The sequence below is a fragment of the Neophocaena asiaeorientalis genome, unplaced genomic scaffold (genome assembly GCF_003031525.2).
Source record: "Neophocaena asiaeorientalis asiaeorientalis breed wild unplaced genomic scaffold, Neophocaena_asiaeorientalis_V1.1 scaffold129, whole genome shotgun sequence".
NCBI classification, from domain to species: domain Eukaryota; kingdom Metazoa; phylum Chordata; class Mammalia; order Artiodactyla; family Phocoenidae; genus Neophocaena; species Neophocaena asiaeorientalis.
In genome coordinates, this window is record NW_020172446.1 from 8,062,557 (window position 1) to 8,087,324 (window position 24,768).

The 24,768-nt window shown below is 48.3% G+C and overlaps 3 protein-coding genes across 7 annotated transcripts in view; 1 reads left to right on the forward strand and 2 right to left on the reverse strand.

Moving 5' to 3' along the window:
* The window catches only part of ZZEF1 (zinc finger ZZ-type and EF-hand domain containing 1), a 110,352-nt gene extending 110,053 nt beyond the window's left edge, over nt 1-299 (reverse strand). Inside the window, exon 1 of the mRNA XM_024736156.1 lies at nt 4-299. Coding sequence (XP_024591924.1) covers nt 4-153 — 150 coding nt within the window. The 5' untranslated portion in view covers nt 154-299. The remainder of the gene's footprint in view (nt 1-3) is intronic.
* Nucleotides 300-423: 124 nt separating this feature from the next.
* On the forward strand, nt 424-15,241 carry CYB5D2 (cytochrome b5 domain containing 2). Of its 2 annotated transcripts, none has more exons than XM_024734532.1 (4): nt 424-968; nt 6,887-7,027; nt 10,910-11,096; nt 11,595-15,241. In XM_024734532.1, the coding sequence occupies exons 1-4, from the start codon at nt 719-721 to the stop codon at nt 11,809-11,811; spliced, it is 795 nt and encodes a 264-aa protein (XP_024590300.1). In that variant the 5' UTR covers nt 424-718; the 3' UTR covers nt 11,812-15,241. The 2 variants fall into 2 exon arrangements, with proteins under 2 accessions (XP_024590300.1, XP_024590310.1); XM_024734542.1 differs by lacking the exon at nt 424-968 and adding an exon at nt 1,039-2,040 and having other exon boundaries at nt 11,595-15,237.
* A 1,130-nt stretch (nt 15,242-16,371) lies between these two features.
* The window catches only part of ANKFY1 (ankyrin repeat and FYVE domain containing 1), a 79,244-nt gene continuing 70,847 nt past the window's right edge, over nt 16,372-24,768 (reverse strand). For 2 of the 4 annotated variants that reach the window (XM_024734362.1, XM_024734373.1), the window contains 3 exons: nt 24,052-24,198; nt 22,044-22,134; nt 21,239-21,371 (listed from right to left, as the gene is read on the reverse strand). In XM_024734362.1, the coding sequence (XP_024590130.1) occupies nt 21,239-21,371; nt 22,044-22,134; nt 24,052-24,198 (371 nt within the window). Of the gene's footprint in view, nt 16,830-17,720; nt 21,372-22,043; nt 22,135-24,051; nt 24,199-24,768 lie in introns of those variants that run through there. The other 2 variants (XM_024734370.1, XM_024734353.1) reach the window with 2 other exon arrangements.

Genomic DNA, 24,768 nt, shown 5'->3' on the forward strand with positions numbered 1-24,768 from the left:
CAGTAGCGCTGCGGCGGGAGGTAGCGCCGGGGCCGCGGGGCCCGGGCCGGGGGTCGTCCCCGAGTCCTTGGCCCAGTCCTGGTGCGGACCCCAGCCCTCGCCCCCGGCGGCTGCCGCCTCGTCTTCACTGCTGTGACTCGGAGCGTTCCCCATGAGGTCTCCGTCTCGAGCGCCCGGCTCTGCCGCCGCCGCCGCCTCCCCGCCACGACCTGTCAACCTCAGACGGCACCCGGCGGGCGGGGACGGGGAAGGAACGGCGGCGGCTGCGGCTTCCGGCTTCCTCGCCGACAAGCGAGGACTGATGTCGCAAAGGCGCCGTCAAGTGGACTCCACCAGCTGTCGTGAGACAGCTAGCTAGGGCATCCTGATTTCCAAGACGGCGCGTCTGTCATTACGTCTACGTCATCCCGCGGCCTCCTTTGCCACCATCTTTGTTGGGGGCAGATAATCTGCCGGGCAGGAAGGCTTTCCGCTACTCACTTTCTCGGTATCCCTCCACAGTCGCTAGCTATGCTAGAAAAGTACGAGAAAGAGTTGGAGCCAGGGGGTGAACTTTTCGCCAGACTTTCCCCTTTCAGTCCTCCGTTGTCCCCTTGGTGACAGGCGGACACAGGAGAGCGCGCGTCGCGCCGGTGACGTCGCGGCCGGTTCTCCGCCATCTTAGTTGTGGACAGAGAGGCAGCAATCTCGGAGGAGCCGAGGCGGTGCGGCTGTCGAAATGCTGAGCCTCGGCAGGCGTGGGCTCTGGCTGGGCCTGGCCGCGGCGGCAGCGGCGGCGATGGCCGCACGGTTGATGGGCTGGTGGAGTCCCCGCGCTGACTTTCGCCTTTTCATACCCGAGGAGCTGGCCCGCTATCGCGGCCGCCCAGGGGACCCGGGCCTCTACTTGGCCTTGCTCGGACGCGTCTACGATGTGTCCTCTGGCCGGAGGCACTACGAGCCTGGGGCCCACTATAGCGGCTTCGCAGGTATTAGCGGGGCGGTTCACGCCGCGCTTCATTCATTCACTTATTCATTCATTCATTTCCTCTTTTCCTCCCCACATTCGTCAGACCAGCGTGGGAACCGGGCTCAGCTGCATCATCCTTCTGGTCTGTTTTGACTCGGGCAGGACTATGGGCAACTGTTGCCAGCCTTTGCTTTCCCTGTCTTTCCCCACCGCTCTTCTTGAGTTAGGCTGGAGAAACACATCTCTTGCCTCTTACGAGTTACCTTTTACCCGCCAGCAGAAGCCCCCAGTACCTGCTTTGTGCCACACTGCGTGGCTCTCAGGGCCCAGAGATGAGTGACGCCCTGCCCCGGCCTCAAGAGTACCCCAAATGGTTGGAAATGATTCCAACCATTTCTTCAATGTGCCCCAATCGGAAGCGATCTTCCTTTCCCCCTACTCCAGGTTTCCCCTAAAAGTAGTACATTTGGTTTGAGTCGTTCTTGCTTCTAGTACAAATGCATTTGTCTGCCTTCCTTAAAAAAGTTTATCAGGTTAGAGCACAGGGAAGGAGTCTGGCCTCATTTACAGTCCTTCAGTACTTAGAACAAAGCTGGCACGTTAGGCCTCAAAGAACATTTGTCAAATGAGGATTATTCTGTCCTCCCTATTTTATATCTTGGGGGATTGGAGGATGTGATTTGCCTAAAGCCCTCACAACTAAGTCCTGACAGGACTTGAACTAGGAACACCAGCCTACTACTTTTAGAGATGTCGTCTTACCAGCCCAGAAGAATGACCATCTCCTAGATTAAAAAAGAAAAAGATGACGAGCAAGCCGACGGCCAGTGACTAAGCTGATAGGAAATAAGCATTTCCCACCTGTCATTATTTCAGGAGAACTGGGTAGCTGCCTCTGGTACTTAAATACAAGTCACTTCCCTGTCTTTAGGGAGAACTTTTAAGAAATAGAAACATTGCCAGAGAAGGAATTAAGTTCAGTTGGTGTTGCTGAGCTCCTCGAACAGTCCAGAAGGGGAAGGGACTTACCCAGGGCTACACAGTGAGAAGCAGAGCTGGAACTGGAATCAAGTGTTTTACTTACCTGCCAGGTGAGGACACTTTGGTGCACTCTCCTGCCGCACTCTGATGCAGCCATCATGGCTGTATGCACAAGTGTGAGCAGAAAACGCTCCATTTCTGGAGTGATTTTTCTTTTGCAATGTGCTCTACTGTTGACTGAGTTCCTCTGTGCCCAACATTTATTCACCATCCATTTACTGACCCCTGCCATGTAGCTGTACCACGTGCTGAGGAATCAGAGATTCCTCAAGTGCTGAGGAATCAGAGATTATGACTCCATTTCTGGAGTGATTTTTCTTTTGCAATGTGCTCTACTGTTGACTGAGTTCCTCTGTGCCCAACATTTATTCACCATCCATTTACTGACCCCTGCCATGTAGCTGGCCCTGTACCACGTGCTGAGGAATCAGAGATTATAACATTGCTCCCCAACACCTATGCACTCTAGTAGGGAAGCAGGTATGTTCACTTATTCGCTCAGTCAATATATTTTTTTTAAAGATATTCAGATGGTATAAAATCCACCCTTTTAAAGAGTACATGTGGTTTTGAACATAGAAAGTTGTGCAAGTATCACCATTATCTCATTCCAGAGCATTTTTATCACCCCCAAAAGAAACCCCATATCTATTAGGAGTCATTCCCCAACCCCTCTGACTACTTAGCCCCTGGCAACCAGTATCTACTTTCTGTCTCAAAAGATTTGCCTCTTCTGGGCATTTCATGTAAATGGAGTCATGCATGTGGCCTTTTGTGTCTGGCTTCATTCACTTAGCATAATGTTTTCAAAGTTCATTCATGATGTATCGGCATGTCAAGACTCCATGCCTTTTTATGGCCAAATAATATTCCATCGTATAGATATACCACATTTTGTTGATCTATTCATCATTTCTTGGATATTTGGGTTGTTTCTACTTTTTGCTTATTATGAATAATGCTATGAACATTATGTACAAGTTTTGTTGTGGACATGCATTTTCAGTTCTCTTGTGTATATACCTAGGAGTGGAATTGCTGGGTCATATGGTAACTTATGTTTAACTTTCTGAGAAACTGCCCATTGTTTCCTAAAGTGGCTGCACCAATCTACATGCCCATCATTGATGTATTTAGAGTTCCAGTTTCTTCACATTCTCAGCAAACTTGTTACTGTCTTTTTTTTTCTTTTTGATTATAGCCATTTTAATGGGCTTGAAGTGGTATTTCATTGTGGTTTTGGTTATTTACATCGCACTGATAACTAGTTGAGCATATTTTCATGTGCTTGTTGACCATTTGTATATCTTCCTTGGAGAAATGTCTATTCAAATCCTTTGTCCATTTTTAAATTGAGTTGTCTTTTTATTGTTGAGTTGTATATATGAATTGTTCATATATTCTGGACACTTAGACCCTTATCAGATATATAATTTGCAAATATTTCCTCCCATTCTGCAGGTTCTTTTCACTTTTTTTTGAAGTATAAATGACTCACAATATTATGTTAGTTTCAGGTGTACACCACAGTGATTTGATATTTTTATATATTACAAAATGATCACCACCATAGGTCTAGTGACCATCTGTCACCGTACAAAGTTATTACAGTATTATTGGCTCTATGCCCTATGCTGTATCCCCATACTTATTTATAACTGGAAGGTTGTACCTCGTAATCTCCCTCACCTATTTCATTCAACCTCCTTCCTCCTTCCCTGTGGGCAACCACAAGTTTGTTCTCTGTATCTATGAGTCTCTTTCTGTTTTGTTGTTTGTTTTTTTTGATTCCACATATAAGTGAAATTATACGGTATTTGTCTTTCTCTGACTTACTTCACTTAGCATAATACCCTATAGGTCCATCCATGTTGTTGCAAATGCTAAGATTTCATTCGCTTTTATGGCTAACATTCCACTGTATATGTGTATATCCATTTATCCATCTATGGACACTTAGGTTGCTTCCATATATTGGCTACTGTAAATAATGCTGCAGTGAACATAGGGGTGCATATTTCTTTTTGAATTTGTGTTTTGTTTTCTTTGGATAAATACCCAGGAGTGGAATTGCTGTATCATATGGTAGTTCTATTTTAAATTTTTTTGAGGAACCTCCAAAGGGTTTTCCATAGTAGCTCCCCAATTTGCATTCCCACCAACAGTGTACAAGGTTCCTTTTTCTCCACATCCTCGCCAACACTTGTTATTTGTTGTCTTTTAGATAATATCCATTCCTACAGGTGTGAGGTGATATCTCATTGTGGTTTTGATTTGCATTCCTCTAATGATTAGTGATGCTGAGCATCTTTCACTTGTCTGTTGGCCATTTGCATAGCGTCTTTGGGAAAAATGTCTATTCAGGTCCTCTGCCATTTTTTAATCAGGTTGCTTGGGGTTTTTTTGTTTTGTTTTTTAATTTATTTATTTTAAATTTTTGGCTGCGTTGGGTCTTCGTTGCTGTGCGCAGGCTTTCTCTAGTTGCAGAGAGCAAAGTTTTTTGTTTTGTTTTTTAATTAATTAATTTATTTTAAATTTTGGCTGCGTTGGGTCTTCGTTGCTGTGCGCAGGCTTTCTCTAGTTGCAGAGAGCAAGGGCTACTCTTCGTTGCGGTGCGCGGGCTTCTCATTGTGGTGGCTTCTCTTGTTGTGGAGCATGGGCTCTAGGCACATGGGCTTCAGTAGTTGTGGCACACGGGCTTAGTTACTCCACGGCATGTGGGATCTTCCCGGACCAGGGCTCGAACCCGTGTCCCCCGCATTAGCAGGCAGACTCTTAACCACTATGCCACCAGGGAAGTCCCTGTTTTATTTTGTTCTGTTGATGCTGAATTGTATGAGTTCTTTGTATATTTTAGATGGTAACCCTTTATGAGACATATCATTTACAAATATCTTCTCCCATTCAGTAGGCTGCCTTTTCGGGTTTTCTGTTTGTTTGTTTTGGCTGCGCCTTGAAGCTTGCAGGATCTTAGTTCCCCACCAGAGATCAAACCCTGGCCCCCTGCAGTGGAAGCACGGAGTCCTAACCACTGGACCACCAGGGAATTCCCTTGCCTTTTCGTTTTGTTGATCGTTTCCTTTGCTGTGCAAAAGCTTTTACGTTTGATGTAGTTTCATTTGTTTACTTTTGCTTTTGTTTTCCTTGCCTGAGGAGACATTCCCAAAAATATTGCCAAGACCAATGTCAAAGAGCATACTGCCAGGAATTCCCTGGCAGTCCAGTAGTTAGAACTCTGCAGTTTCACTGCCGAGGGCCCAGGCTCGATCCCTGTTGGGGAACTAAGATCCCACAAACAGCACGGCCAAAAAAAAAGAGCATGCTGCCTGTTTTCTCTTGGGTGTTTTATGGTTTCAGGGCTTCACTTTCTTGATAGTGTCCTATAATGCACAAAATTTTAAATTTCTGACCAAATCCTAATTATTTTCCCTCTGGTGGTTTGTGCTTTTGGTGTCCTAGCTAAGAAACCATTGCCTAATCCTAGGTCACAAAGATTTACACCTATGTTTTCTCCTAAGAGTTTTATATTTTTAGCTCATAATTCAGGTCATTGATTTATTGAGTCAATTTTATATATGGTAGGGGTCCAATTTCATTCTTTTGCATGTCGCTATTCAGTTGTCCCAGCACCATTTGTTGTAAAGACTATTCTTTCCCTCATTGAATTGGCACCCTTATTGAAAATCAATTAACTATAAATGTATGGGTTTCATTCAGTCGTGTATTTATTGAGAATTTACTAAAGATCAGGCACCACCAGACACTGGGGAACTGATTCTTAAGTTTGGTGTGTTCTTTTCCCTGATAAAACTTGTGGACTAGTAGAAATGACAGACGTTAAATAGTTATCACATAAGCAATTAATCAGTTATTTTTGTGATGAGTGTTAAAAGAACATACTGGTGTTACTAGAGGCCTTAGCCTAGTGGGGGAGGAGGAGAGCGAGAAAGGGAGTACAGTGGCAAGGTGAGGTTGGCGGTGGCTGGTGCAGAGCCTTGAATGGCCTGCTAAGGAATATGTACCTTGTCATAGGGCAAAAGGAAGCCCCTGAGGATTCTGAAGCAAGAGAATGGTATGATCGATTTAATTAAAATATCAGTCTAAGTGTTGTATGGAAAATAGATGAGCAGGGGGCCAAATGAATGCAGGGAGACCTAGCAGGTTACTCTAGTAGCTCAGATGAGAGACGACGGCAGCCCGGGCTTGCTGAGTAGTAGATGGGGCCAGGCAGACTGATATTTAGGAAGAAATTATAGGACTTGGGGACTGATGGGATGTGAGGGATGAAGGAGTCAAGGACTACATTTCTGGACTGAGCAACTGGTTATTAACCGAGACAGGGAGTACGAGAATAGAGGCAGGTTTCCAGGGGCTGGGGATGCAGTATGGACATTTTTAACTCGTGATGTCTGAAAGTCATCTAAGGCACGTTGAGCAGACAACTGGATATACAGGTCTGGAGCTCAAGAGAAGTCTGAGCTAAACATACAAATTTGGCATCTTTGGCAGAGAGGTGGTACTTGAAACCACGGAGTGGATGAGACTGTCAAGTGGAGGGTGTGGATGGAGCAAAGGAGGTGAACAAGAACTGATGTCTGAGGCTGGTAGAAAATGAGCTAGAAGGGTAGGAGGAAAACCAAGAGTATAGTGTCACAGAAGCCAGGGGACATGGTCCACCATGTGAAATGTTGCTGAAAGTCAATGAAAGAACAGGATGCATGCCAGAAAGTATGTCTAAGATCCAGGAGTGTCTGTCTCCGAGGGGGAGGAGGGATCAGCTTTGCTGGGGGCTGGGGAGTGAGGGTTTTTGGGAGATGTTTCTCAGAAAACAGATTCTTGAGTTGCTACAGTGTTGGTGATTTATAAGTTAATCTACTGGAAACATCTCCCCTGCAGGCCGAGATGCGTCTAGAGCGTTTGTGACCGGGGACTACTCTGAAGGAGGCCTTGTGGATGATGTATCTGACCTGTCATTTTCTGAGATGCTGACACTCCAAAGTTGGCTTTCATTCTATGAGAAGAATTATGAATTCATCGGTAAGTATTCCACAGGTCATTTCCATAGATTTCATTTAGTTGTCTTGCAGTTGTTTTCTTGTTTTTGTTTTGTTTGTCTTGCAGTTTTTTTAAGGGGCTAGAATTCTTTGGAGATTGGACTCAAGGTTAAAATCTGAAAAATGCCCATGGATTTTTCACCTTAAACGCTGGCTGTCAGCGTGGCGATATGTCCCGGAAGGAAATGGCTGGGGCGCTTGTTTCCATCACCTTTTTTTTGGGCCGTGCCGTGGCTTGTGGGATCTCAGTTCCCTGACCAGGGATCCGACCAGGCCCTCGGCAGTGAAGGCGCAGAGTCCTAACCACGGGCCCACCGGGGAGGTCCCTGTTTCCCTTGCTCTCGCCCCTGGGAGAGGACTGCCCGACCACTGGCTTTGGCCTCTGCTGCCCCACAGCCTGCGCCACTCTTGAGTGACCCGCCCAGGAGGGCAGCTTCCCCATCTCGCCGTGTTCCAGGCGTCTGGCTTCAGACACAGTCAGGGAGGCTCAAAGCCTGTTTGCAAATGGTTTTGACAAATATCCTTTTACTTCGTCCCCGAAGGAGACAGACATCAACCTGTGCCCATCCTCAACGAACTGCCTCCCAGGTGGAAGTCATGCTCATCAAACACTTGTTCAAGCCAGCTTTGTGGAGCGCCGCACCTGCTGCCTAAATGAGACGATACCTAACGGTGTCCTAAAGAAATGTTAGACGCTAAACAGTAGATTGCTTCACAAACACTGACAACTGGGATGGTTGGGCCCCTGTTCTCCATCTACTGCTGCCCTGACCTCTCACTGGAGCCCACTTAAGACACGGCTAATTTCCTGAGGAATGTCAGTGTCACTTCACCCTGGAACAGGTCTAAACTGGAAGTTCTTTCTCTGCCCCTAATGCCCCTGCATGTCTGCTTCTGTCATTACTCCCTGGGTTACCTTTGCTGAGAACCTTTCACTGGCATTTTCACTGACTCCTCTGCTCCGTCCACGTCCAACTAGCCAAGGCTTTTTTCATGAATCTGAAGTTCTGTTTCCAGTGCCCCCTCTTCCACACCCACCACTGTTGGCCCCTGTCACCCCAACCTGCAGCACCCCCTATCTTTGTTTTCACCCAGTCTGCACCAGGCCACTCCTCAGATCACAACTATGTTTGCCACTGAAGGAACTGACCTCTATCCGTCTGGCCTTCAGAAGGCTTGGTTCTCCCTTTTCCCCATAAAGTTGCCAAACGAAAGCTGAAACATGACTGTGTTAATAAGGAAAAAACCCAACACAGAAGAATAAAAGTGGAGTCCTGTGTGTCAGCAAAGGATGCCAGACCAAACACATCACACTGATGTCGAGGAGCAAACTGATGTGTTTGGTGAGATGAGTGAACTCGTCTTGTCTGAACAGCGTTAACGTGCAGGGGAGTGAGGGGCACGTGGTCAGAAATGCCTCCGAAGGACTGTAGTTAAAGTCAGGATGTATTCGAGTATCTGCTATGGATACGCTGTGGTTCTGGTCCTCATGGGGACCACAGATGAGCTGAACGCAGTTCCTGTCCTCTGTTAGCTCATTCTGTAGGGGAGGGCAGTGTGAGGTTCTTTCGGGGCACCAGAAACCCTCAGGACAGAGCGTCAGAAGATGAAGGTTTATTACACAGGTGCGCACTGAAGGACGACAGCAGGAAGCCATCTTGGCAGCCACATGGCCAGGCCTCGAGGGGAGACGAGATGCCATTTTTGTGTTCTGGAGACCCAGCCAGTGGTGACCGCCATTCTCATGACACAGCTTCTGCCTCTTTTCTGTTGTCTCTACTACTGCTGTCCTCTCTTTGGGTCTCATGTCTAAAACCCACCAGGACAGGCTTGTCACCATGCATACAGAGACCCTCTATAGGAGAAAGTGCGGTGCCAGGCCAACTCAGACTGAAGCCCTGGGACTTGGGCCCTGCTCCCTTCATTTATTCTAACAAGCGTTCAAAATGAATGCTCTGAACTAAGCTGCTTTGAGTGCTGGGGCCTCACTGGTGGGGAGAGCAGTATCATAAACTAGTAAACTGACTAGACAATTCCAGATAGGACTGTGAATAAGCTAAAACTAATGTGATGCATGTTTGGGCGTGTGCGTGACACCTTTAGAGCGGACGGTCAGGGTAGCCTCTTGGAGGAAATGAAAATTAAGCTGAGACCTGGAAGGTGAGAAGGAGCCAGCCATCCTGAGATCTGAGAAGAGAGTATTTCAGGCTGAGGGAACAGAGTGTGCGAGGTGGGGAGCAGCAAAGCATGGTCAGGGAGCCTACAGTGAGGGAGGGGACCACTTAAGAGGAGGCTGAAGAAGCAAACACAGGTCAGATGGTTGTCTTGGAGGCCTTTGATAAGAAGTTTGTGTTTTATCCATATGTTTTAGGAAGCATTAGGAGGGTATAAACCAGGCATGGAGGTGTGATTTACGTTTTTAAAAGGTCACCCCAGCTACTCTGTAGAGAAAGAACTGTGGGAAGGAATGAGCTGAAGCAGACCACTGGGAGGCCACTGTCGTAATCCATCGTCTGGATTAGGGTGGTAGCAGTGGAAATGGAAAGGAATGGGCAGAATCAGGGTGTTTTTTAAAGGTGGGACTGACACGATTCACCCATGGTTTGGACATGAACGAAGGGAAGTGTACATTTAGATGTGAAGGAGGAGTCAGAGATCCAAGGCTCCTAAGCCAGGGAACCCAGGCAGAAGTGATAAGAATAGGGACCTCCCTGGCGGTCCCCTGGTTAGGACTCTGCGCTTCCACTGCAGGGGGCCTGGGTTCAACCCCTGGTTGGGGAACTAAGATCCCGCAAGCCACATGGAGTGGCCGAAAAAACAAAGTGATAAGAATAGAATTGGAAAGGTCAGGATAGGGTGTTGGACTTGAGAAGATGAACTGAATCTTGGGTACACGAACGTACCCTGGAATCTCAGTTCTCGGGGACTGAGAAGATTGGACAGACACAGCAGGAGCAGGTATGTACAGATACCTCCTCCTACTTGGGCAAACCTTCTAGAAGTGCTTTCTGCTGCTTCTCTTGCCCTGTGCCAGGGGCTGCTGTGAAAGCCACTTGCACTTCAGGACTCGGAGATGCAAGTCCCTGCGTCTAAGAACTGATCTCTTCTTGGCTCTGGCCTACAGGCTCGCCAACCAGTTGCTGGCCACTGCCATAGCTCAGACCTTACAAATTCTGACGGGGATTTCAAACTAAAACCAGTTTTCACTCAGCTTGTCCACTGAAGGACTGAGCTGGAAAAGAATGGTGGAGGGGAGAGCATGAGCTCAGGGCCAGACCCACTTAACTAGCTTCAGGGACTTCCCAGCTATTCAGTCTCCCAGTCTCTCTCCTAGGACCACGGGAGCACTGATTTCTCTCTCAAACGGGTGTTAGGAGGATTACAAAATACTGGTAAAGTGCTAGCACAGCTCCTGATGCTGAGTGAACACTCAATGAATGACTTATTTATATCCATATAAGACAAAATAATTCAATGTGGAGAAGAAATGAGCCACAAAAATGTTATGCAATAAGCCATTCATTCACCAAGCATTTCTTGAACACCTACTGTGTACCTCAAGCACTGTGGAACATTGAAAAATGAGTGACATGTGGGGAAAGATTTTATAATTTCCGTGCTGGAGGACTCTACATCTAGAACAGGGAGGCGTCTATCCAGAGTCGTATAAGATGTTGAGAGACATCGGGATAGAAGGCAACACAAGTCCCTCCAACCAGTTCTTAATAAATCAGCAGCCAGCAGGCTACTGTGGAAGGCGGAAGCCCTGGGGACTCGGCTTTACCAGGACTTCTGCAGGAGCTAAGCCTCTGTTCCTGCCCCCCCTCCCACGGCTACTCTGATGTCAGCTTTCCTGTCACCACAGGGAGGGTGACAGGAAGGTTCTACGGAGAGGATGGGCTACCTACTCCAGAACTGACCCAGGCAGAAGCCATGATCACCAAAGGCTTGGAGGCAAATAAACAGGAACTGAAAGAGAAGCAGAAGTTTCCACCATGCAATGCTGAGTGGAGTTCAACCCGGGGCAGCCGGTTCTGGTGCTCCCAGAGGAGGTAAACGGGCTTCCCTTCTGTTCCTCTCGCCTCTCCCCCAAATCCATCTTCTAGGTCACCACATCTGTGCTGTTCAGTGAGGCCATAAATTGACTGTTAACCCAGGGGAACTTTGTCAAAATACATGTGCTCTGGGATAGCGATTCTCAAGCCAGACGCTGCTTTTGAGACGCTCAGAGGCCAGTGGGGAAAAGCCTTTCACAGGTGTTGCCACCAGTGCAGGGAAGTGGCGCCGCCTCCTAGGAAGGCAGAGGGCAAGGGCCGGAGCAGCAGTGAAAGTATGACGGGCTGTGCCCTCAGAGGGGAAGCTGGAGGACCTCGGGGGAGAGCAAGAAGGTTCGGGTGAACACTGCAGACCACTGCCTTGGGAAAACACCAAGGCGGCAAGTGAAATGGCTTCTACTTTTCACAAGGCCTGGTTCACTGCTCCCTCTCCTCCCTTCCCAGAGAAACTCACGACTTCATGCTTTAAGCAGCCCTCTTTCCTTCTCTCCTTAGTGGAGGTGTGAGCAGAGACTGGATTGGCGTCCCCAGGAAGCTGTTTAAGCCAGGTGCCAAGGAGCCCCACTGCGTGTGTGTGAGAACAACTGGCCCCCCTAGTGACCAGACGCCGGACAACCCTACGCACAGAAATCGTGGGGACTTGGACCACCCCAACTTGGAGGAATACACAGGCTGCCCACCCCTAGCCGTCACATGCTATGTCCCCCTCTGAGCCGGTACCCTGTATGTCCATAACCCACAGGGAACCCTCACCTGCCTTTCCCTAATGGGCCCTTGACTCCTGTGCCCTAGGAGGGCTCCTACATGAAACAAGAGGGCCTGGAAGGACTGGGCCATGCTCTGCAGACAGGACTCACGCCCCTCCCTATGGGCTCACCATTTTGGTGACTGAGGCCAGTGCTTGGCAACCTGCCTAGTACTGGTCGGCCTGTTTTTGCCACTATTCCGCTAGATCTCCTCACCATCATCCTTTGGAGTTCGCAGGTATTAACGGGCACAAATTTGACCAACTCGGAGCTAACTGGACAGACACGCAGAAGGGCTCTGAGCTCCAACAGCTTCCTTTCCACGGACTCCCAGGCTGCCCAGATCAGCTGCCGGCCTGGGCCCTGCTTGTAACTCTCATCCTGACCAGGACATCGGGGGCTACATCATTCCCTTACAACTCAGAAACAAGCAGACACATCCAGAAAAGACATACGAACTAACAGTGTCAACACAACCCTGTTCCGGTTCCCCACTTGCTAATGTGAGCCCTGACCTTTCTTAAAAGTAAGACCTCTGCCCTTAGGCAAACTTGAATTTATCAGTACAGCCAAAAGCCACACTGAGTTAATTCGAGCTGGACCAATATAGTGAGGTGACAATAAAACAGGATAGGCTAGTTCTGGAAATGGAAAAGTTTTTGCTTATAGGGATGCAGCAAATCCAGATAACTCTGAACAAAGCAACAATTTAAAGCAAAGATATTGTTTCTCTTTTAAACACTTAAAATTAGGGGTGGTGTGTTTTCAAAGGGAGAAGTCTGCATTTTGAGCAAAAGGTAGTTTCACAGCTCTAACGCGGACACTGGCTAGCGCAACATCAAAGTTTGGGCAAGGCTACAAATGCCCATACAAACAGCCTCAAGAGTGGGTGGTGTGTCCAAGGTCATCTGTAATCTCCCACACTGGACCAAGTTCATACCCGTGACCTCCTCAATTCTAGTTAAGCTCATGGGGGCAGAGTTCCTACCTTACAGGTTAGGAAACGAATCTGAAGCGATTACAGGTTCATGGTCTCCCCATCTGTGCCTTCACCTCAACTTCTCCCAGTCCCCTCAGCTGTTAATCTAAACATTCTCTGTCCTCCCTTTCTTGGTCTTTTTTCCTCTCCTTTATCATTAATCTCACTTAATAGCTTTCCAGATTCACGGACTGGAAAACGGAGGCTGCCTGCCCTAACTGGTGTGGCTCACTGCCCTTCGGCCACAGCTGCTCTTCACGCCTGAATCCTGCTCTTGGCTCCTTTTGCCATCCAGGATCTTCCTCACCGGCCTTTCCGGCACCTTTAACCTTTTCCTGCCTCCCGGCTCTTCCCTTGAAGTCTGCATTCAACAGCTCACTTCCCTTCCCTCCTGCCCCATTCTTCTGAGGCCCCGTAACTCCTTCCTGTCCCTACTTCGCGCCCCAGCGAAGCTTCGGAGAATGCTGCATGTACTCAGGCTTTGCTCCTCAGCCCCCGTCTGCCTGCAACACAGTCGCCCAGCTTAGCCCTTCCCTGCGCCACAGCAGGATAAATTCTGTACTGGCAAACCCACGGCCACATTCAATTATTACCTCCCTGGACCTGTCCCACTTGAGGGACCTCGTGAAAGCCTCCCTTGGCTTTCTCCCCATTTCCCTTATCTCCCTCGGGGGTCCCTTCCAGCCTCCTGGAAAGCCTCTCCTCCACACGCCTTCCCACCAGCTCCTGTCGCTCCTGCGTCAGCTGCCAAGTCTGCCATCTAGTCCAGGCGGCTTCCCTGACCATTTCTGCAGGCACCAAAGACTCCACAGTTCTGGCATTTAGTCTTCATCTTCTCCCTGGTGATTCTTCCAGTGTCCCTGGATGGTTCCACCATCGCCATCTCAAAGCACCCAGTCACACCAAGTAAGAATCCTGGCCATCCTCCCCAGCCCCTTCCCTCCTGAGCCCCTCCTCCTGACCAGTCTCCAGGTCCTGGCAATCCCACCCCTTACCTTTTCAGTACTCCTCCTCTGGTTGAGGCCTTCCTTTCTCACCTGATCTAACTGCACTCCCTCCAGCCCATCCTCCACGCTGCCAAGCCATCCCCGTGATGTTCAGGGCATTCTCCGTTTAAACGTCTTCAGTGGCTCCCTTATCTGTAAGGATCAGGTGCTAACTCTTCAGCGGCACACAAGGCCCTTCTAGGGTCCGTCTCCTCTTAGCCTCTGTATCTCTGCCACCACCTCCCACGTGCACTGATCCCTCCAGCCTTCACCTCGCTGCTTTATGCCTGCAACACCTTCACCCCGGCTGTCCCTTCTGCCTGGAATGACATGTCGTCTTCTCAATTTTTCTACCTCTTATCCCTTAATAACTTAGCTCAATCAACTGGGAGGCTTCATGAACCACTGGTCCACCAGTGGATTTAGACGCACTTTCCTCTAGGAAAATAATTCTGTGTTCACTTCTAAAGTAACAAATGTCACAGTGTCCCGTAACTATGAATTTCCTATCAGCCTCTCGCGTTGGACTGCAGACTCTCTTTGAGACAGGGACCAAGGATCACTTGGCTTTGTACCCCCACATCCACCATACTTAGGACACGAGAAGTGTGCAGAATTAGATCTCTTGCAGATGAGGCAACCGAGGCCCAAAGAACTTAATAAAGGCACATAGCAATGAAGCTGAGCCTAGAACTCAAGGTTCTTGTCCTGACTCAGTGCTATCTTCGTGCCTCCACGGCTTGGTATGTCTCCGCCCTCCCTGGAGCAGGAGCAAACAGTAAGGAGGCGAACTTAAGTGAGGACCTTATTCTGAGTTCCACACAGCCCTTGAGCTCAGTGCCTGAGGCACCCCTGCTGACTCAACCCCAGGCTAACTGAGAACTAGTCACTGCCACTGATCTCCTTAGTCCTTAGTTATTCGACAGATATTTACCAAGCATCTGTGTGCCATGGGGTTGGGCTGGGGGGAAGTGAGGCTCCTGACCTCAAGGAGCTTGTAGTATGGCCAAGTAAAGCCCTGGTTAGAGCGGCCAGAGGCCACTCCTGGGGTAGGAATGCAGGGATAGCGTGGAGGCCAGGTCCAGAGATGTTTAGATCCTTCCAAAACAAACTGATAAGGAAAAAGCAAAACAAGGCACTTAAGAGTCATCCCAGCCAAGTACAGACCTGAACTCTGGCTGATGCAAGACCCCTGAGCCCACATTTCAGGACACACTCATCCAGCCTCTGCGGGCTGCTCACTTCCTTGCTCAATGAGCACTCGTTTCCTTTTCGATGCCGACCACTTACTTTATAGGAAACAGCCTCCTCACACCAGGGCAGTGGATGAGTCTTCAAAGGATTCGCCAAGAGTAGGTTGTCATGTTAATGATCCAAAAGGCTCAGCCATGAGAAGCTAGTGGTTACTGGAGAAATGCCTCTCCTTCCTCTCTCCTGGGCAAGACTATGGAGGAGGAAGGTAGTCCCTCCGTGATGGAAGCCACAGAAAGTTCAGCTCGGGCAGTTAAGACCTGCTGACAGAGGGAAGTGGAGAAGGAAACTAATACATGTTGGGCAAACATGCTAAGCAGGGAGGGAGCTTTATCTGTTCTCACTGAACCTCGATGCCAGCCTTGAGAGGGTCTTTTTATGGTCCAGAAAAGGGGCATAAATTCTCCCACCCCCACATCTAATGGTTACAACAGTCATTGCACGGCAGGGCTGAGTTTTTTGTGTTTTTTTGTTTGTTTTACATCTTTATTGGAGTATAATTGCTTTACAATGGTGTGTTAGTTTCTGCTTTATAACAAAGTGAATAGAGCTAAGCTTCTTACCCAGGTCTGCTCTCTCTGCCACACCATGAGCAGTGTTAAAGCAAGGGCTGGGCAGCTGCCTTCCAACATGCTGGAGGAAATTGTAACGTCTGCCTTTTAATCCTGAGATTCCAGTTTTTCCAGAAACACAGAACTAAGAGGGAAGAGCCCAGAATTTTTTGGCCACAGCTCAGTCCCTTTAACTTGCAAAGGGACCCGTATCAGACCGTTGCCGCCATCCCTAGCTTGCTCAGCTCCAGGACAAACTGTGATCTGAAAGATAGACCCTACGGACAGGTTAGGGATATCTGTTCAGAAATCTGTGGAAATCTGAATTTCCATCCTCGAAAGCACTTCCTATTCCCTGGGCCCCCAGATTCCTGCAAATAGGCAGCAGACGTTGCTCCCATCAGTCCACACTGGAGGGGACCCTCGCTGTGCACACCAGAATTCGTGTACTTGCGTGAGAGGAAGGACATAATGACCTAATACTGATCACCTTCCTCAGGGCAACCCTGTGAGCTAGGACGAACCGTGCTCACTTCTGTTTTACAGACATAAAAATTAAGGCACAGAAATTACGAAACATGCCGGTTTGTACTCACATATTATGACAAAATATGACCAGTGTTCTCCTCAGGGACGGCTATTAGGATTACTTGGGATTGTTACGTGGAAGCCCCCAACAGTGCCTATTAACTCTGAGTAAAGCCACCAGAGAATGCGATTTATCAATCACCATAGCTGGTCCGAACCAGGAGTGAGCAAAATGGAAAACAGGTAAGGGAAAGGAGAACACCAGTTCAAGAAAGTGTGATGGTGAGGTGAGCTACTAGATTCATGCAATTTGTATGGGGGAATTATGGATCACTAGATTTTAACTTGCAAACCCCTAAACTTTCCTTAGTTTTCTCTGAAACCCACAGCACCAGTCCTCCTTTCAGACCAAGGCCAGCAGAAACCTCACCACGGGGGGATCTTCTCGAGTTGCTCCTAAACAGTGGAGTCAGGGAGGGAATTTCCAGGGTCCACGGGAGAGCTGCAGTGGGGTCAGGTGGCTGAGCCTGGGCAGCTGTGGTCACAGACGTCACCATGAGCTGAAGTCTGGGCCAAGAGCACAGGACATCCAGGCAGCTGGTCATTATGCCTAAAACAGCTACTTTCTCACTGCTGTCAACCATGTGTTTCTGAAAAGTGTTGGAAATTCAGATTTTCCTAGAGGGTAGCTGTTAAAGAAATGTATTCACATGTCAGGAGTGTTAAAATTTTTGTGTTTGTTTTTAATGCTTACAGGGCTTCCCTGGTGGCACAGTGGTTAAGAATCCGCCTGCCAATGCAGGGGACCCGGGTTCGAGCCCTGATCTGGGAAGATCCCACATGCCACGGAGCAACTAAGCCTGTGCGCCACAACTGCTGAGCCTGTGCTCTAGAGCCTGTGAGCCACAACTACTGAGACCATGTGCTGCAACTACTGAAGCCTGCGTGCCTAGGGCCTGTGCTCTGCAACAAGAGAAGCCACAGCAATGAGAAGCCCGCACCGCAACGAAGAGTAGCCCCTGCTCTCCACAACCAGAGAAAGCCTGTGCGCAGCAATGAAGACCCAACCCAGCCAAAAATAAATAAATAAATTTTTAAAAAAAAGGAACTACAAATGTGTTATTAAGGTTTCCACTTTAAATGTACAATTTTACCTCATTTTATTTATATGGAAATATTACAGAAAATGCAAATATCAATATTTGAAAAATACATTCCATTACACGGACTCCAAAGAAACAATGCTGCTAAGCGCCATGGTCCTCTATGATGCTCTCGCCCCACACTGAGCACCACCCGGAATGGCTTGGAAGCCTAGGTGATCAACCCAAATGTGTGCCTGCAGTTTTGGCCCAGCCCTCCCCCTGGGTATAGCACACAGGTGTGTCATGGTAACAGCCAACTCCACACATCTGCCCAAAAAGGACATTAAGTCATTAAGCTGAACAGGCTGCCAACTCAAGACTCCCTAGCTACAGAAAACCAATGTTGTCGGTGTTAACAGGTCAATATATTATTTATGCCGCACAAGAAAGTAACAGTACAGGCAATGATCTTCCAAAGAAAATCTCTAAGGCATCTATGATGACTTCTGGAAATTTAATAAGTGCTTAGTCACATAATCAGCTCTTCACTAAATTACTCCCACAAAATGAGAGTGTGGCTTCCAAACGCTTTAGAAAGTTATTTGTCCTCGGCTTCCTCCTCTCCCCGGCGGGGCTGGGGAGCTTTGGTGCTTCAGATTAGGAGGGGCTGGTCTTGCCAGCCCCGAGCCCAGTTCTCCTGGGCCTGGGCCCGAGGGAAGCAGCCCCAGGTCCTGGAAGAAAGCTTGTCTCAGGAGCTCTCTCAGTCTCAACCTGCAAGCTCCACGCGGGGCCGTCATGGAAGCGTTACATTTACTCGCTCATGCTACTGTCACCTGGGGAGTTAGTTTGCCTTTCAGATCTAAGCATTACATAGTTCAATAGGGTTTTTTCTCCAGATTAAAAAGAAACCTAGATGGAGATCAAGGTTTTCCCCTGTCCCAAGGCTTTTCCTCCACTTCATGCCTACAGATAAGATTAGCACAATACCGTTCAATACAACAAGTGGGAGACATGAACCGGGAGTGGTGGTGAACCCACAAGCACGCTGAGTTCCATGCAGGGACCCCATTCAGGGAGAGGAGAGAGGAAAGCTGAACAGGGCGGTCACAAATAACTCAGGGCTCTGAGGTAGAGGACTAGTGGTCACGTGGACCCCACTCCTGGAGAGAATATGGCAGGTGAACCGAACAATCTAATCCAGCCTCGACTAAGTTGGTAACTGGGGTTGACAATGCACAGGCAACAAACTCCAAACAGAACACATATTCTAATACATCATTCAGTGAGACACCACTAAAAGATAACTGAAAATTAATAAGTCCTAAGTGTAGGCACTTAAGTTTGTGGGAAATTCCTGTGTTCGAGGATCACAGCAAGTTAGTTTTAGCCATTCCATTTATATATCTAGCACACGGTTTGTACCTTCATCTTTAAAAAAAAGAAAGGACTGTTAAGAACACACCGTATCACATATCTGGTGAGCATGAGGCAGTTAAAAAGCTAATTTAGCGTAACAATGTCGACTGATTCAGCAAATTATATTTCAATAAAGTTTATTCTTCCTGCTCTACTCATTCACAGTTGGCAACTTTCTGAATGAATAAAATTGAGTTTTTTCTATTAGTATGTAAGCTATGGATTAAAATGTAACAAGAACAGCCAGGCAGTTCTAGAGTCAAGTCTGACGGCTTGGAGAGCACAAAGGGGACTGAGAGCACGTCAAGTACCCCCAGGTCAGCCACCACTCAAGGAACCTGAGACACAGCCCTGCAAGCATCGGCACAGCAGGGAGAGCCTAAGACTGTGGAAAGGTGCTTTTTCTAGATCTACAAGATCTACCTGAAGCCAATGCAGAACTCACAAAATGTTCCCCCAACTTGTGGCAGCTAAGTACCATTGCTATCCCTGGACTCTGTGAAGAAAAAGAAGCTTGACTCAACAATTTCAAACATGATTTCAAGATTCTGAAGTGAAATTAGAGTGTTATTGAAAGTGGTATAGTAGGGCAGGGGCAGGACAATCAACCTCATCCCTGATTGAATTCCCGTCCTGCTCTCTCTACCATGAACGTTAAAAGAACAGGTATAAAAGTACCGACTACCTCAATTCATATCTGAAGCATAATTATCTTACTTTCCAATTAAAGAATCAAGCCACCTAACTAAGGCCTACTTCCTCAGGCCCTGTTCAGGCAACAGAAAATGGAAACTGACCACATGCTTCACGTGGTCAGGTGTTTGCCAAGACCAGCTGTTTTCCTATAAAAATTCTACATGAAATATGTCACAGAGAACTCCTCTAATTAATTTTTTCTTTGAAACATTGTGCACAAGCTCATATTAACACAGAATGCGTATATATCTTATAAATCCACAGAAATGTTAAAAAAAAACGTAGCACTCTGGTTTATCAGCTCAGTTTACACACATATTTAGGCAGTAGGATGTATAAATCTACAGCAACATGGAGGACATACCATTATCCAAACAAAACGACAGGCTGCTGCAAAAAAAATATTTAGTCCCTTTTACACATATATTCATACTTCATTAATACAAAAAAATGTAGTGGTTAAATGTCTGAAAAAAACAGTATGTATGATTGAGATTGTTAATCTCTGAGTATAGCTGTACAACACATATTGTTCATCTCAGAGTTTTGTTTTGTTTTGTTTTTAAAGCAGTGGTAGAAGTTTCTCTTTAAATGTGCATTTTTAAAAAGACTGGCCAAACCTTCAGAAGAAAAGAAGTTTAACACTTCCGGATTAATGCAGTACTAGCAGCGACTAAGGCCTGGTAGCCTCTGGGGGCCTCATTCAGCACACGAGCGAGCCTTCCAAGATGGGGTCACACACACTTGGCCAGGGCCTTTGGCTGTTGGCTCTTATGGGGCAAGGACCTGGGACCTGGGACAGACAGCACTCACAACATAACTGCAAAGGTTTCAGCAAGAAGCACTCATGTCAAGGAGATGGGACCTGCCAGCCTGAGGCTGGAGATTCCCCTTCCCCTCACTTGGCCCATGTCACTCTCCTGCTCCAAATGACACTCCGCAGGAGTTTTCCCTTTAAGACTTAGTGTGAGCTGAGGTCCAGTCAAAGCCAATCATTAGAATCACTGATGCGTGGATGTGTGAGGGTATTTTTGAAGATGGATTTTTAAATTGGAATCACCAATAATGCAGCTATATAAAAAGTGCAGCACAATAAAAGTGCATTTTCTCCACCACTGCCTAGTGGCAGGTGACTGAGGACTCCATAGACAGGACACAGTAAGATGAGAGAACAAGACGGCTGCTAGGAGGTGTCAAGCTGCCACACCGCAATCCTGACACCCGAGTAGCATGAATACTGGTAAAGCTTTCAGTTGTTAAGGCCACAATTTTTCAGCTCTCATCTTTGAACCCTGCTTAGAAATATTTCACCTTTTTTAAAGGGGTAGTTCACTAAAAATACAGCTTAGCTTTTCCCCCAAAAAAAAAAAAAGAGAGAGCGAGATTTCAGGGCAAGGATCCTATTACCTTTATGAAAACACTGTGCAGAAAAGTCCACAGCCACTTACCCTAGAGTAAAGCCAGCTCTTGTCGTGCAGCCAGATGCCAGCTTCCTACGGTTAGGCTCTGCCTAGGAAGTCCACCCAGTCAGGAAGACTTCATGAATGCTCTGAGATGGACACTAAGCTACTGGAAGGGAAAATGGTTTTCGAAGCATCCTTGTACACTGCTAGCAGAATGGGGTCTAATTCCTATCACATTTACCACTTAGGCTAAAAGACCTGGTCCAATTAGTGAAACGTCTAGTGACCTTGATCATAGTCTGATAAACTGACAATCACACAGAATTGTTTGAGATGGGATCTGTCACACCACGGTCCTTAATTGTTCCCGTCTATTGCCGCAAGAACACAACTGCCAGCTCCTGCTCTGGGGGGTGGGGGGTGGGGGGGTCAGGCTGGTGAGCAGAGCAGCTGCTGGGGAGGCAACCGAGGATGTGGCCTGGACCTTCCCGGGGGCTCCTAAGAGACCCCACCCAAAGTCAGTACATCAAAGCAAATGTTGCAAACTCGCACAGGCTTGTTCAGATCAAACTTTATAATAGGAATCTCCTTGGTCGAGCATTTATGGCAAAGAAGACGTCCGCAGTGACGACTGTGGGAAGCAAAGAAAGGAAGTGTGAGAGGGGTTCTCGAGAGCAGACTGCCGCCCGGCACACGAGCACAGCACGGCAGTGCCCCATCAGACAAGCAAGCCCACGCCTGGCACTCTGAGGCCAGCTCTACCCCTCGCCAGCCAAATCATACCAACGCATGTATAATTTATAGTCCATGACAACAAAATTCTAGCCAATAATTACGTTAAAGTGATCCTGGAGAAGCCTCTTTCTTTAAAGCTCAAGAAAGGCTCAGCAAGAGCGAAAGAAGCGTCTCCCTGTAATGGAAACAGCTCCTCAGTTCTCAGGACAGTGGCCTGTGCTCAGGCTGGGAAGCACACGTCCTGGGAGCACAGCGATCAACTCAGCTTCACTGCAAGCAGGAAGCCTGGCTAAGATGACAGGAGGCCTGACAGGCCACCTAGCACTGTGAACCCCAGCATTCAGCAGGAAAGCCATCAGTCTGAGTGCCCGCTGGCCTCTGTACATCACTAGAAGTGTGCAGGGTCCCGTCACCTCATTGCTCCGTGTGGTCAAGTTTTGCCCAGGAGAGTACAGGGCCCTGGCAAGTTCATAGTTTACCATGGGAAAAGGCAGCAGCAATGGTATAGCAGAAATCCCCTTATTCCTCTGGCAAGTGATTGGTGGGGGGTGGGCGGGGACAGTCTTACCAGTGATGTTTGCGAGTTGTGACTCCAAACTTGGCAGTACACTCATAGCAATTGGAGCCGTCACACCACGGAGGCTCCTTGGACAGCATATCTGCAACACAGCACAAGACTAGTTCCTGTCAGATACCGACTGTGCTCAGCCAGACCTGGGGCTCAGAAGTAGCAGGGAAATGGCCCAGTAAATAAAGCAACACGTCGCAGAGGGACGTGAAGGATAAGAAAGCAACATACAGGCATGCTTCCTTTTATTGCGCTTTGCAGATATCGTACTTTTTACAAATTGAAGGTTTGTGGCAACCCTGCATTGAGCAAGTCTAGCGGTGCCATTTTCCCAAGAGCATTTTCTTACTTCATGTCTCTGTCACACTTTGGTAATTCTCAACAATTTCAAACTTTTTCATTATTATTATATTTGTTATGATGATCTGTGATCAGTGAGCTTTGATGTTACTATTTTATTTTGGCATTTTTTAACAATGAAGTATTTTTCAATTGAGGTATATACGCTGACTTCTAGACAGTGCCACTGCATAGGCAATAAACTACAGTACAATGTAAACAGAACTTTTATATGCTCTGGGAAGCCAAAAAAATTTGTGTGCCTTAGTTTATTGCAATATTCACTTTATTGTGGTGGTCAGGAACTGACCGAGGTCTGTCTATATTCTAAGTAGGTCAGGGAAAGTGGCACACAGGAAAATATGGAGAACCAGTGTCTGCCAGGCAGACGGGGGTAGGAAGGAAACAGTCTTAAGGCAGTGAAACAGCACAGTGTCTGTGGGGGAAACACATGCAGTCAGGGATGGTATGGCAGGGAGAGGGCAAACCAACAGCTGGAACGACTGGCAGGGGCCCCATGGTAAGGGGAACAGGGATGGAGGGACCAGACAAGAGCAATGAAGGGGGCAGAATCCGTCAGGTCTGGTGACTGAACACAAGTCGGGGGTGAGAGGGAGGCAGGGAGCAGGAAGGAGACGAAGGTGATTCCCAGGTTTCTGGACAGAGTGACTGAGTCTGAGGTGGGACCACTGGCAGGGAAGAGACATCAGAGAGAAGCAGAGCAGCAGAGGAGTTCAGTTTTGAGTCTGTGGAAGCTGTGGGGCATTCAGTTGGAAGTTACCAGTGTAGGTGACAGCAGCAACCACTAGCATTTCTCTAACCACATGCCGGCACTGCTTTGAGTGCTCCATGCACAGAAGGAGACTGAGCTCACGGGGAGGAATCAATCGTCACCAAGCACCTTCCACATGCCAGCACTGCAGATGGTGTGGGCTCCTGATCTGAGCTCCTAAAAGGTTGACCAAGAGCACGGCAGAGAGTAGACTAGCTATAGCAACACCGCACTTTGGTACTGGCTCTGCTACAAACCAGCTTTGTGACCTTGGGCAAGTCACCTACATCAAGATCACACAGCTACTAAGTATGTCTGAGCTCGTTTCTCTACACATACCGTGGGGCTAAGAACCCCGTTCCACCTGCACTGTGGGTGATGACAGCACAGTGGCACTTGAGGCATTCTGAGTCTTTCTGCTACTTCAATGGGGACAAGTAAAGACTTGCAATATGACATCATCAAGCGTGAAGCTCTCCTCGCCACAAAAGGGACACAGAGGAGGAAGTCAGTGGGGCTGAACCAGAAGGCAATTCTAAAGGACGCAGAGAAGCGGCATCGGCTGAAGGACAAAGGGTGTGCAGACACGCAGTCAGGAACCGTGGGAAGGGGGAATGCCTGGAGCTGACAGGTTTCTGGTGGGATCTGGGGACGTGGGAAACTGACGGGAGCCCCAAAGCAGGACACCCAATAAACCAGATTTCCAAAAGTGACCCTCCCACTGCTGCTCAAAGGCCCTGCATGGCATTCACAAAGTCCTAAACCATATGGTGCCTGGAAAACTGCTGGTTCAGATCATGAAGCAAGTCATTATGAGATTTCAAGGTCACCAATACATCCAGATAATCAACACCGTCACTGTGCTTGCACTGGAAGAGCAGAAAGCGGGCCACTCACCTAAGAGTCTAAACAGCAGCTGCTTGGTGGCGACCTGGTAGTTGAAGATGTTGACCCCTTGGTTGTTGTTCACCCCCAGGCGAGCACCCGAGCGGACGACGGCACGGCACAAGTTGGCGTTCCCTTTCATGTACGCCAAGAGCAGCACTGGGAAACAAAACCACAGGCAGGGCTACTTCCCACCGCCGAGGGCAGGACAGAACCCTGGCAGGACACGTGTTGGCAAAGTCCCCACTGACACACAAGGGCCCTGGGGCTCTCGTGACAGCTCCGCAGAGGATCTGCAGCATCTTGCAGCCAAGGACCCAGCCACGAGCCAGGGGGTCCAGAGCAGCTCCAGCTCCAGAGACACACTCCTGCCCATTCAGAGCTCTGGCCACAAGAGCACTGAGGAGGGGTCACACACTGAAGGGAAAATATACCATGGTTTCAGCTGCCTTCCTCTGGCATAAAACACTGGGGGGTGGGGGACAAAGCTCTTTTCACACGATGTACCTAACTCTGAAGACTCGTGAGGTGTGTACACACGGAGAAAACAATAGATTAGTGCGGTAAACCTGCACCAGGAAGTTCTTCTACCCCGTGGAGCCTCTCTCCTCTGCAGGAGCAGGCCTGGTGGGCGCCCGGGCTCTGGCCAGGCCACCCTGCTGGCCCTCCCTACTGGGGCAGGAAGCACCTGCCTGCCTGTTCACCTGCTCCTGGACAACGGTGCTCACT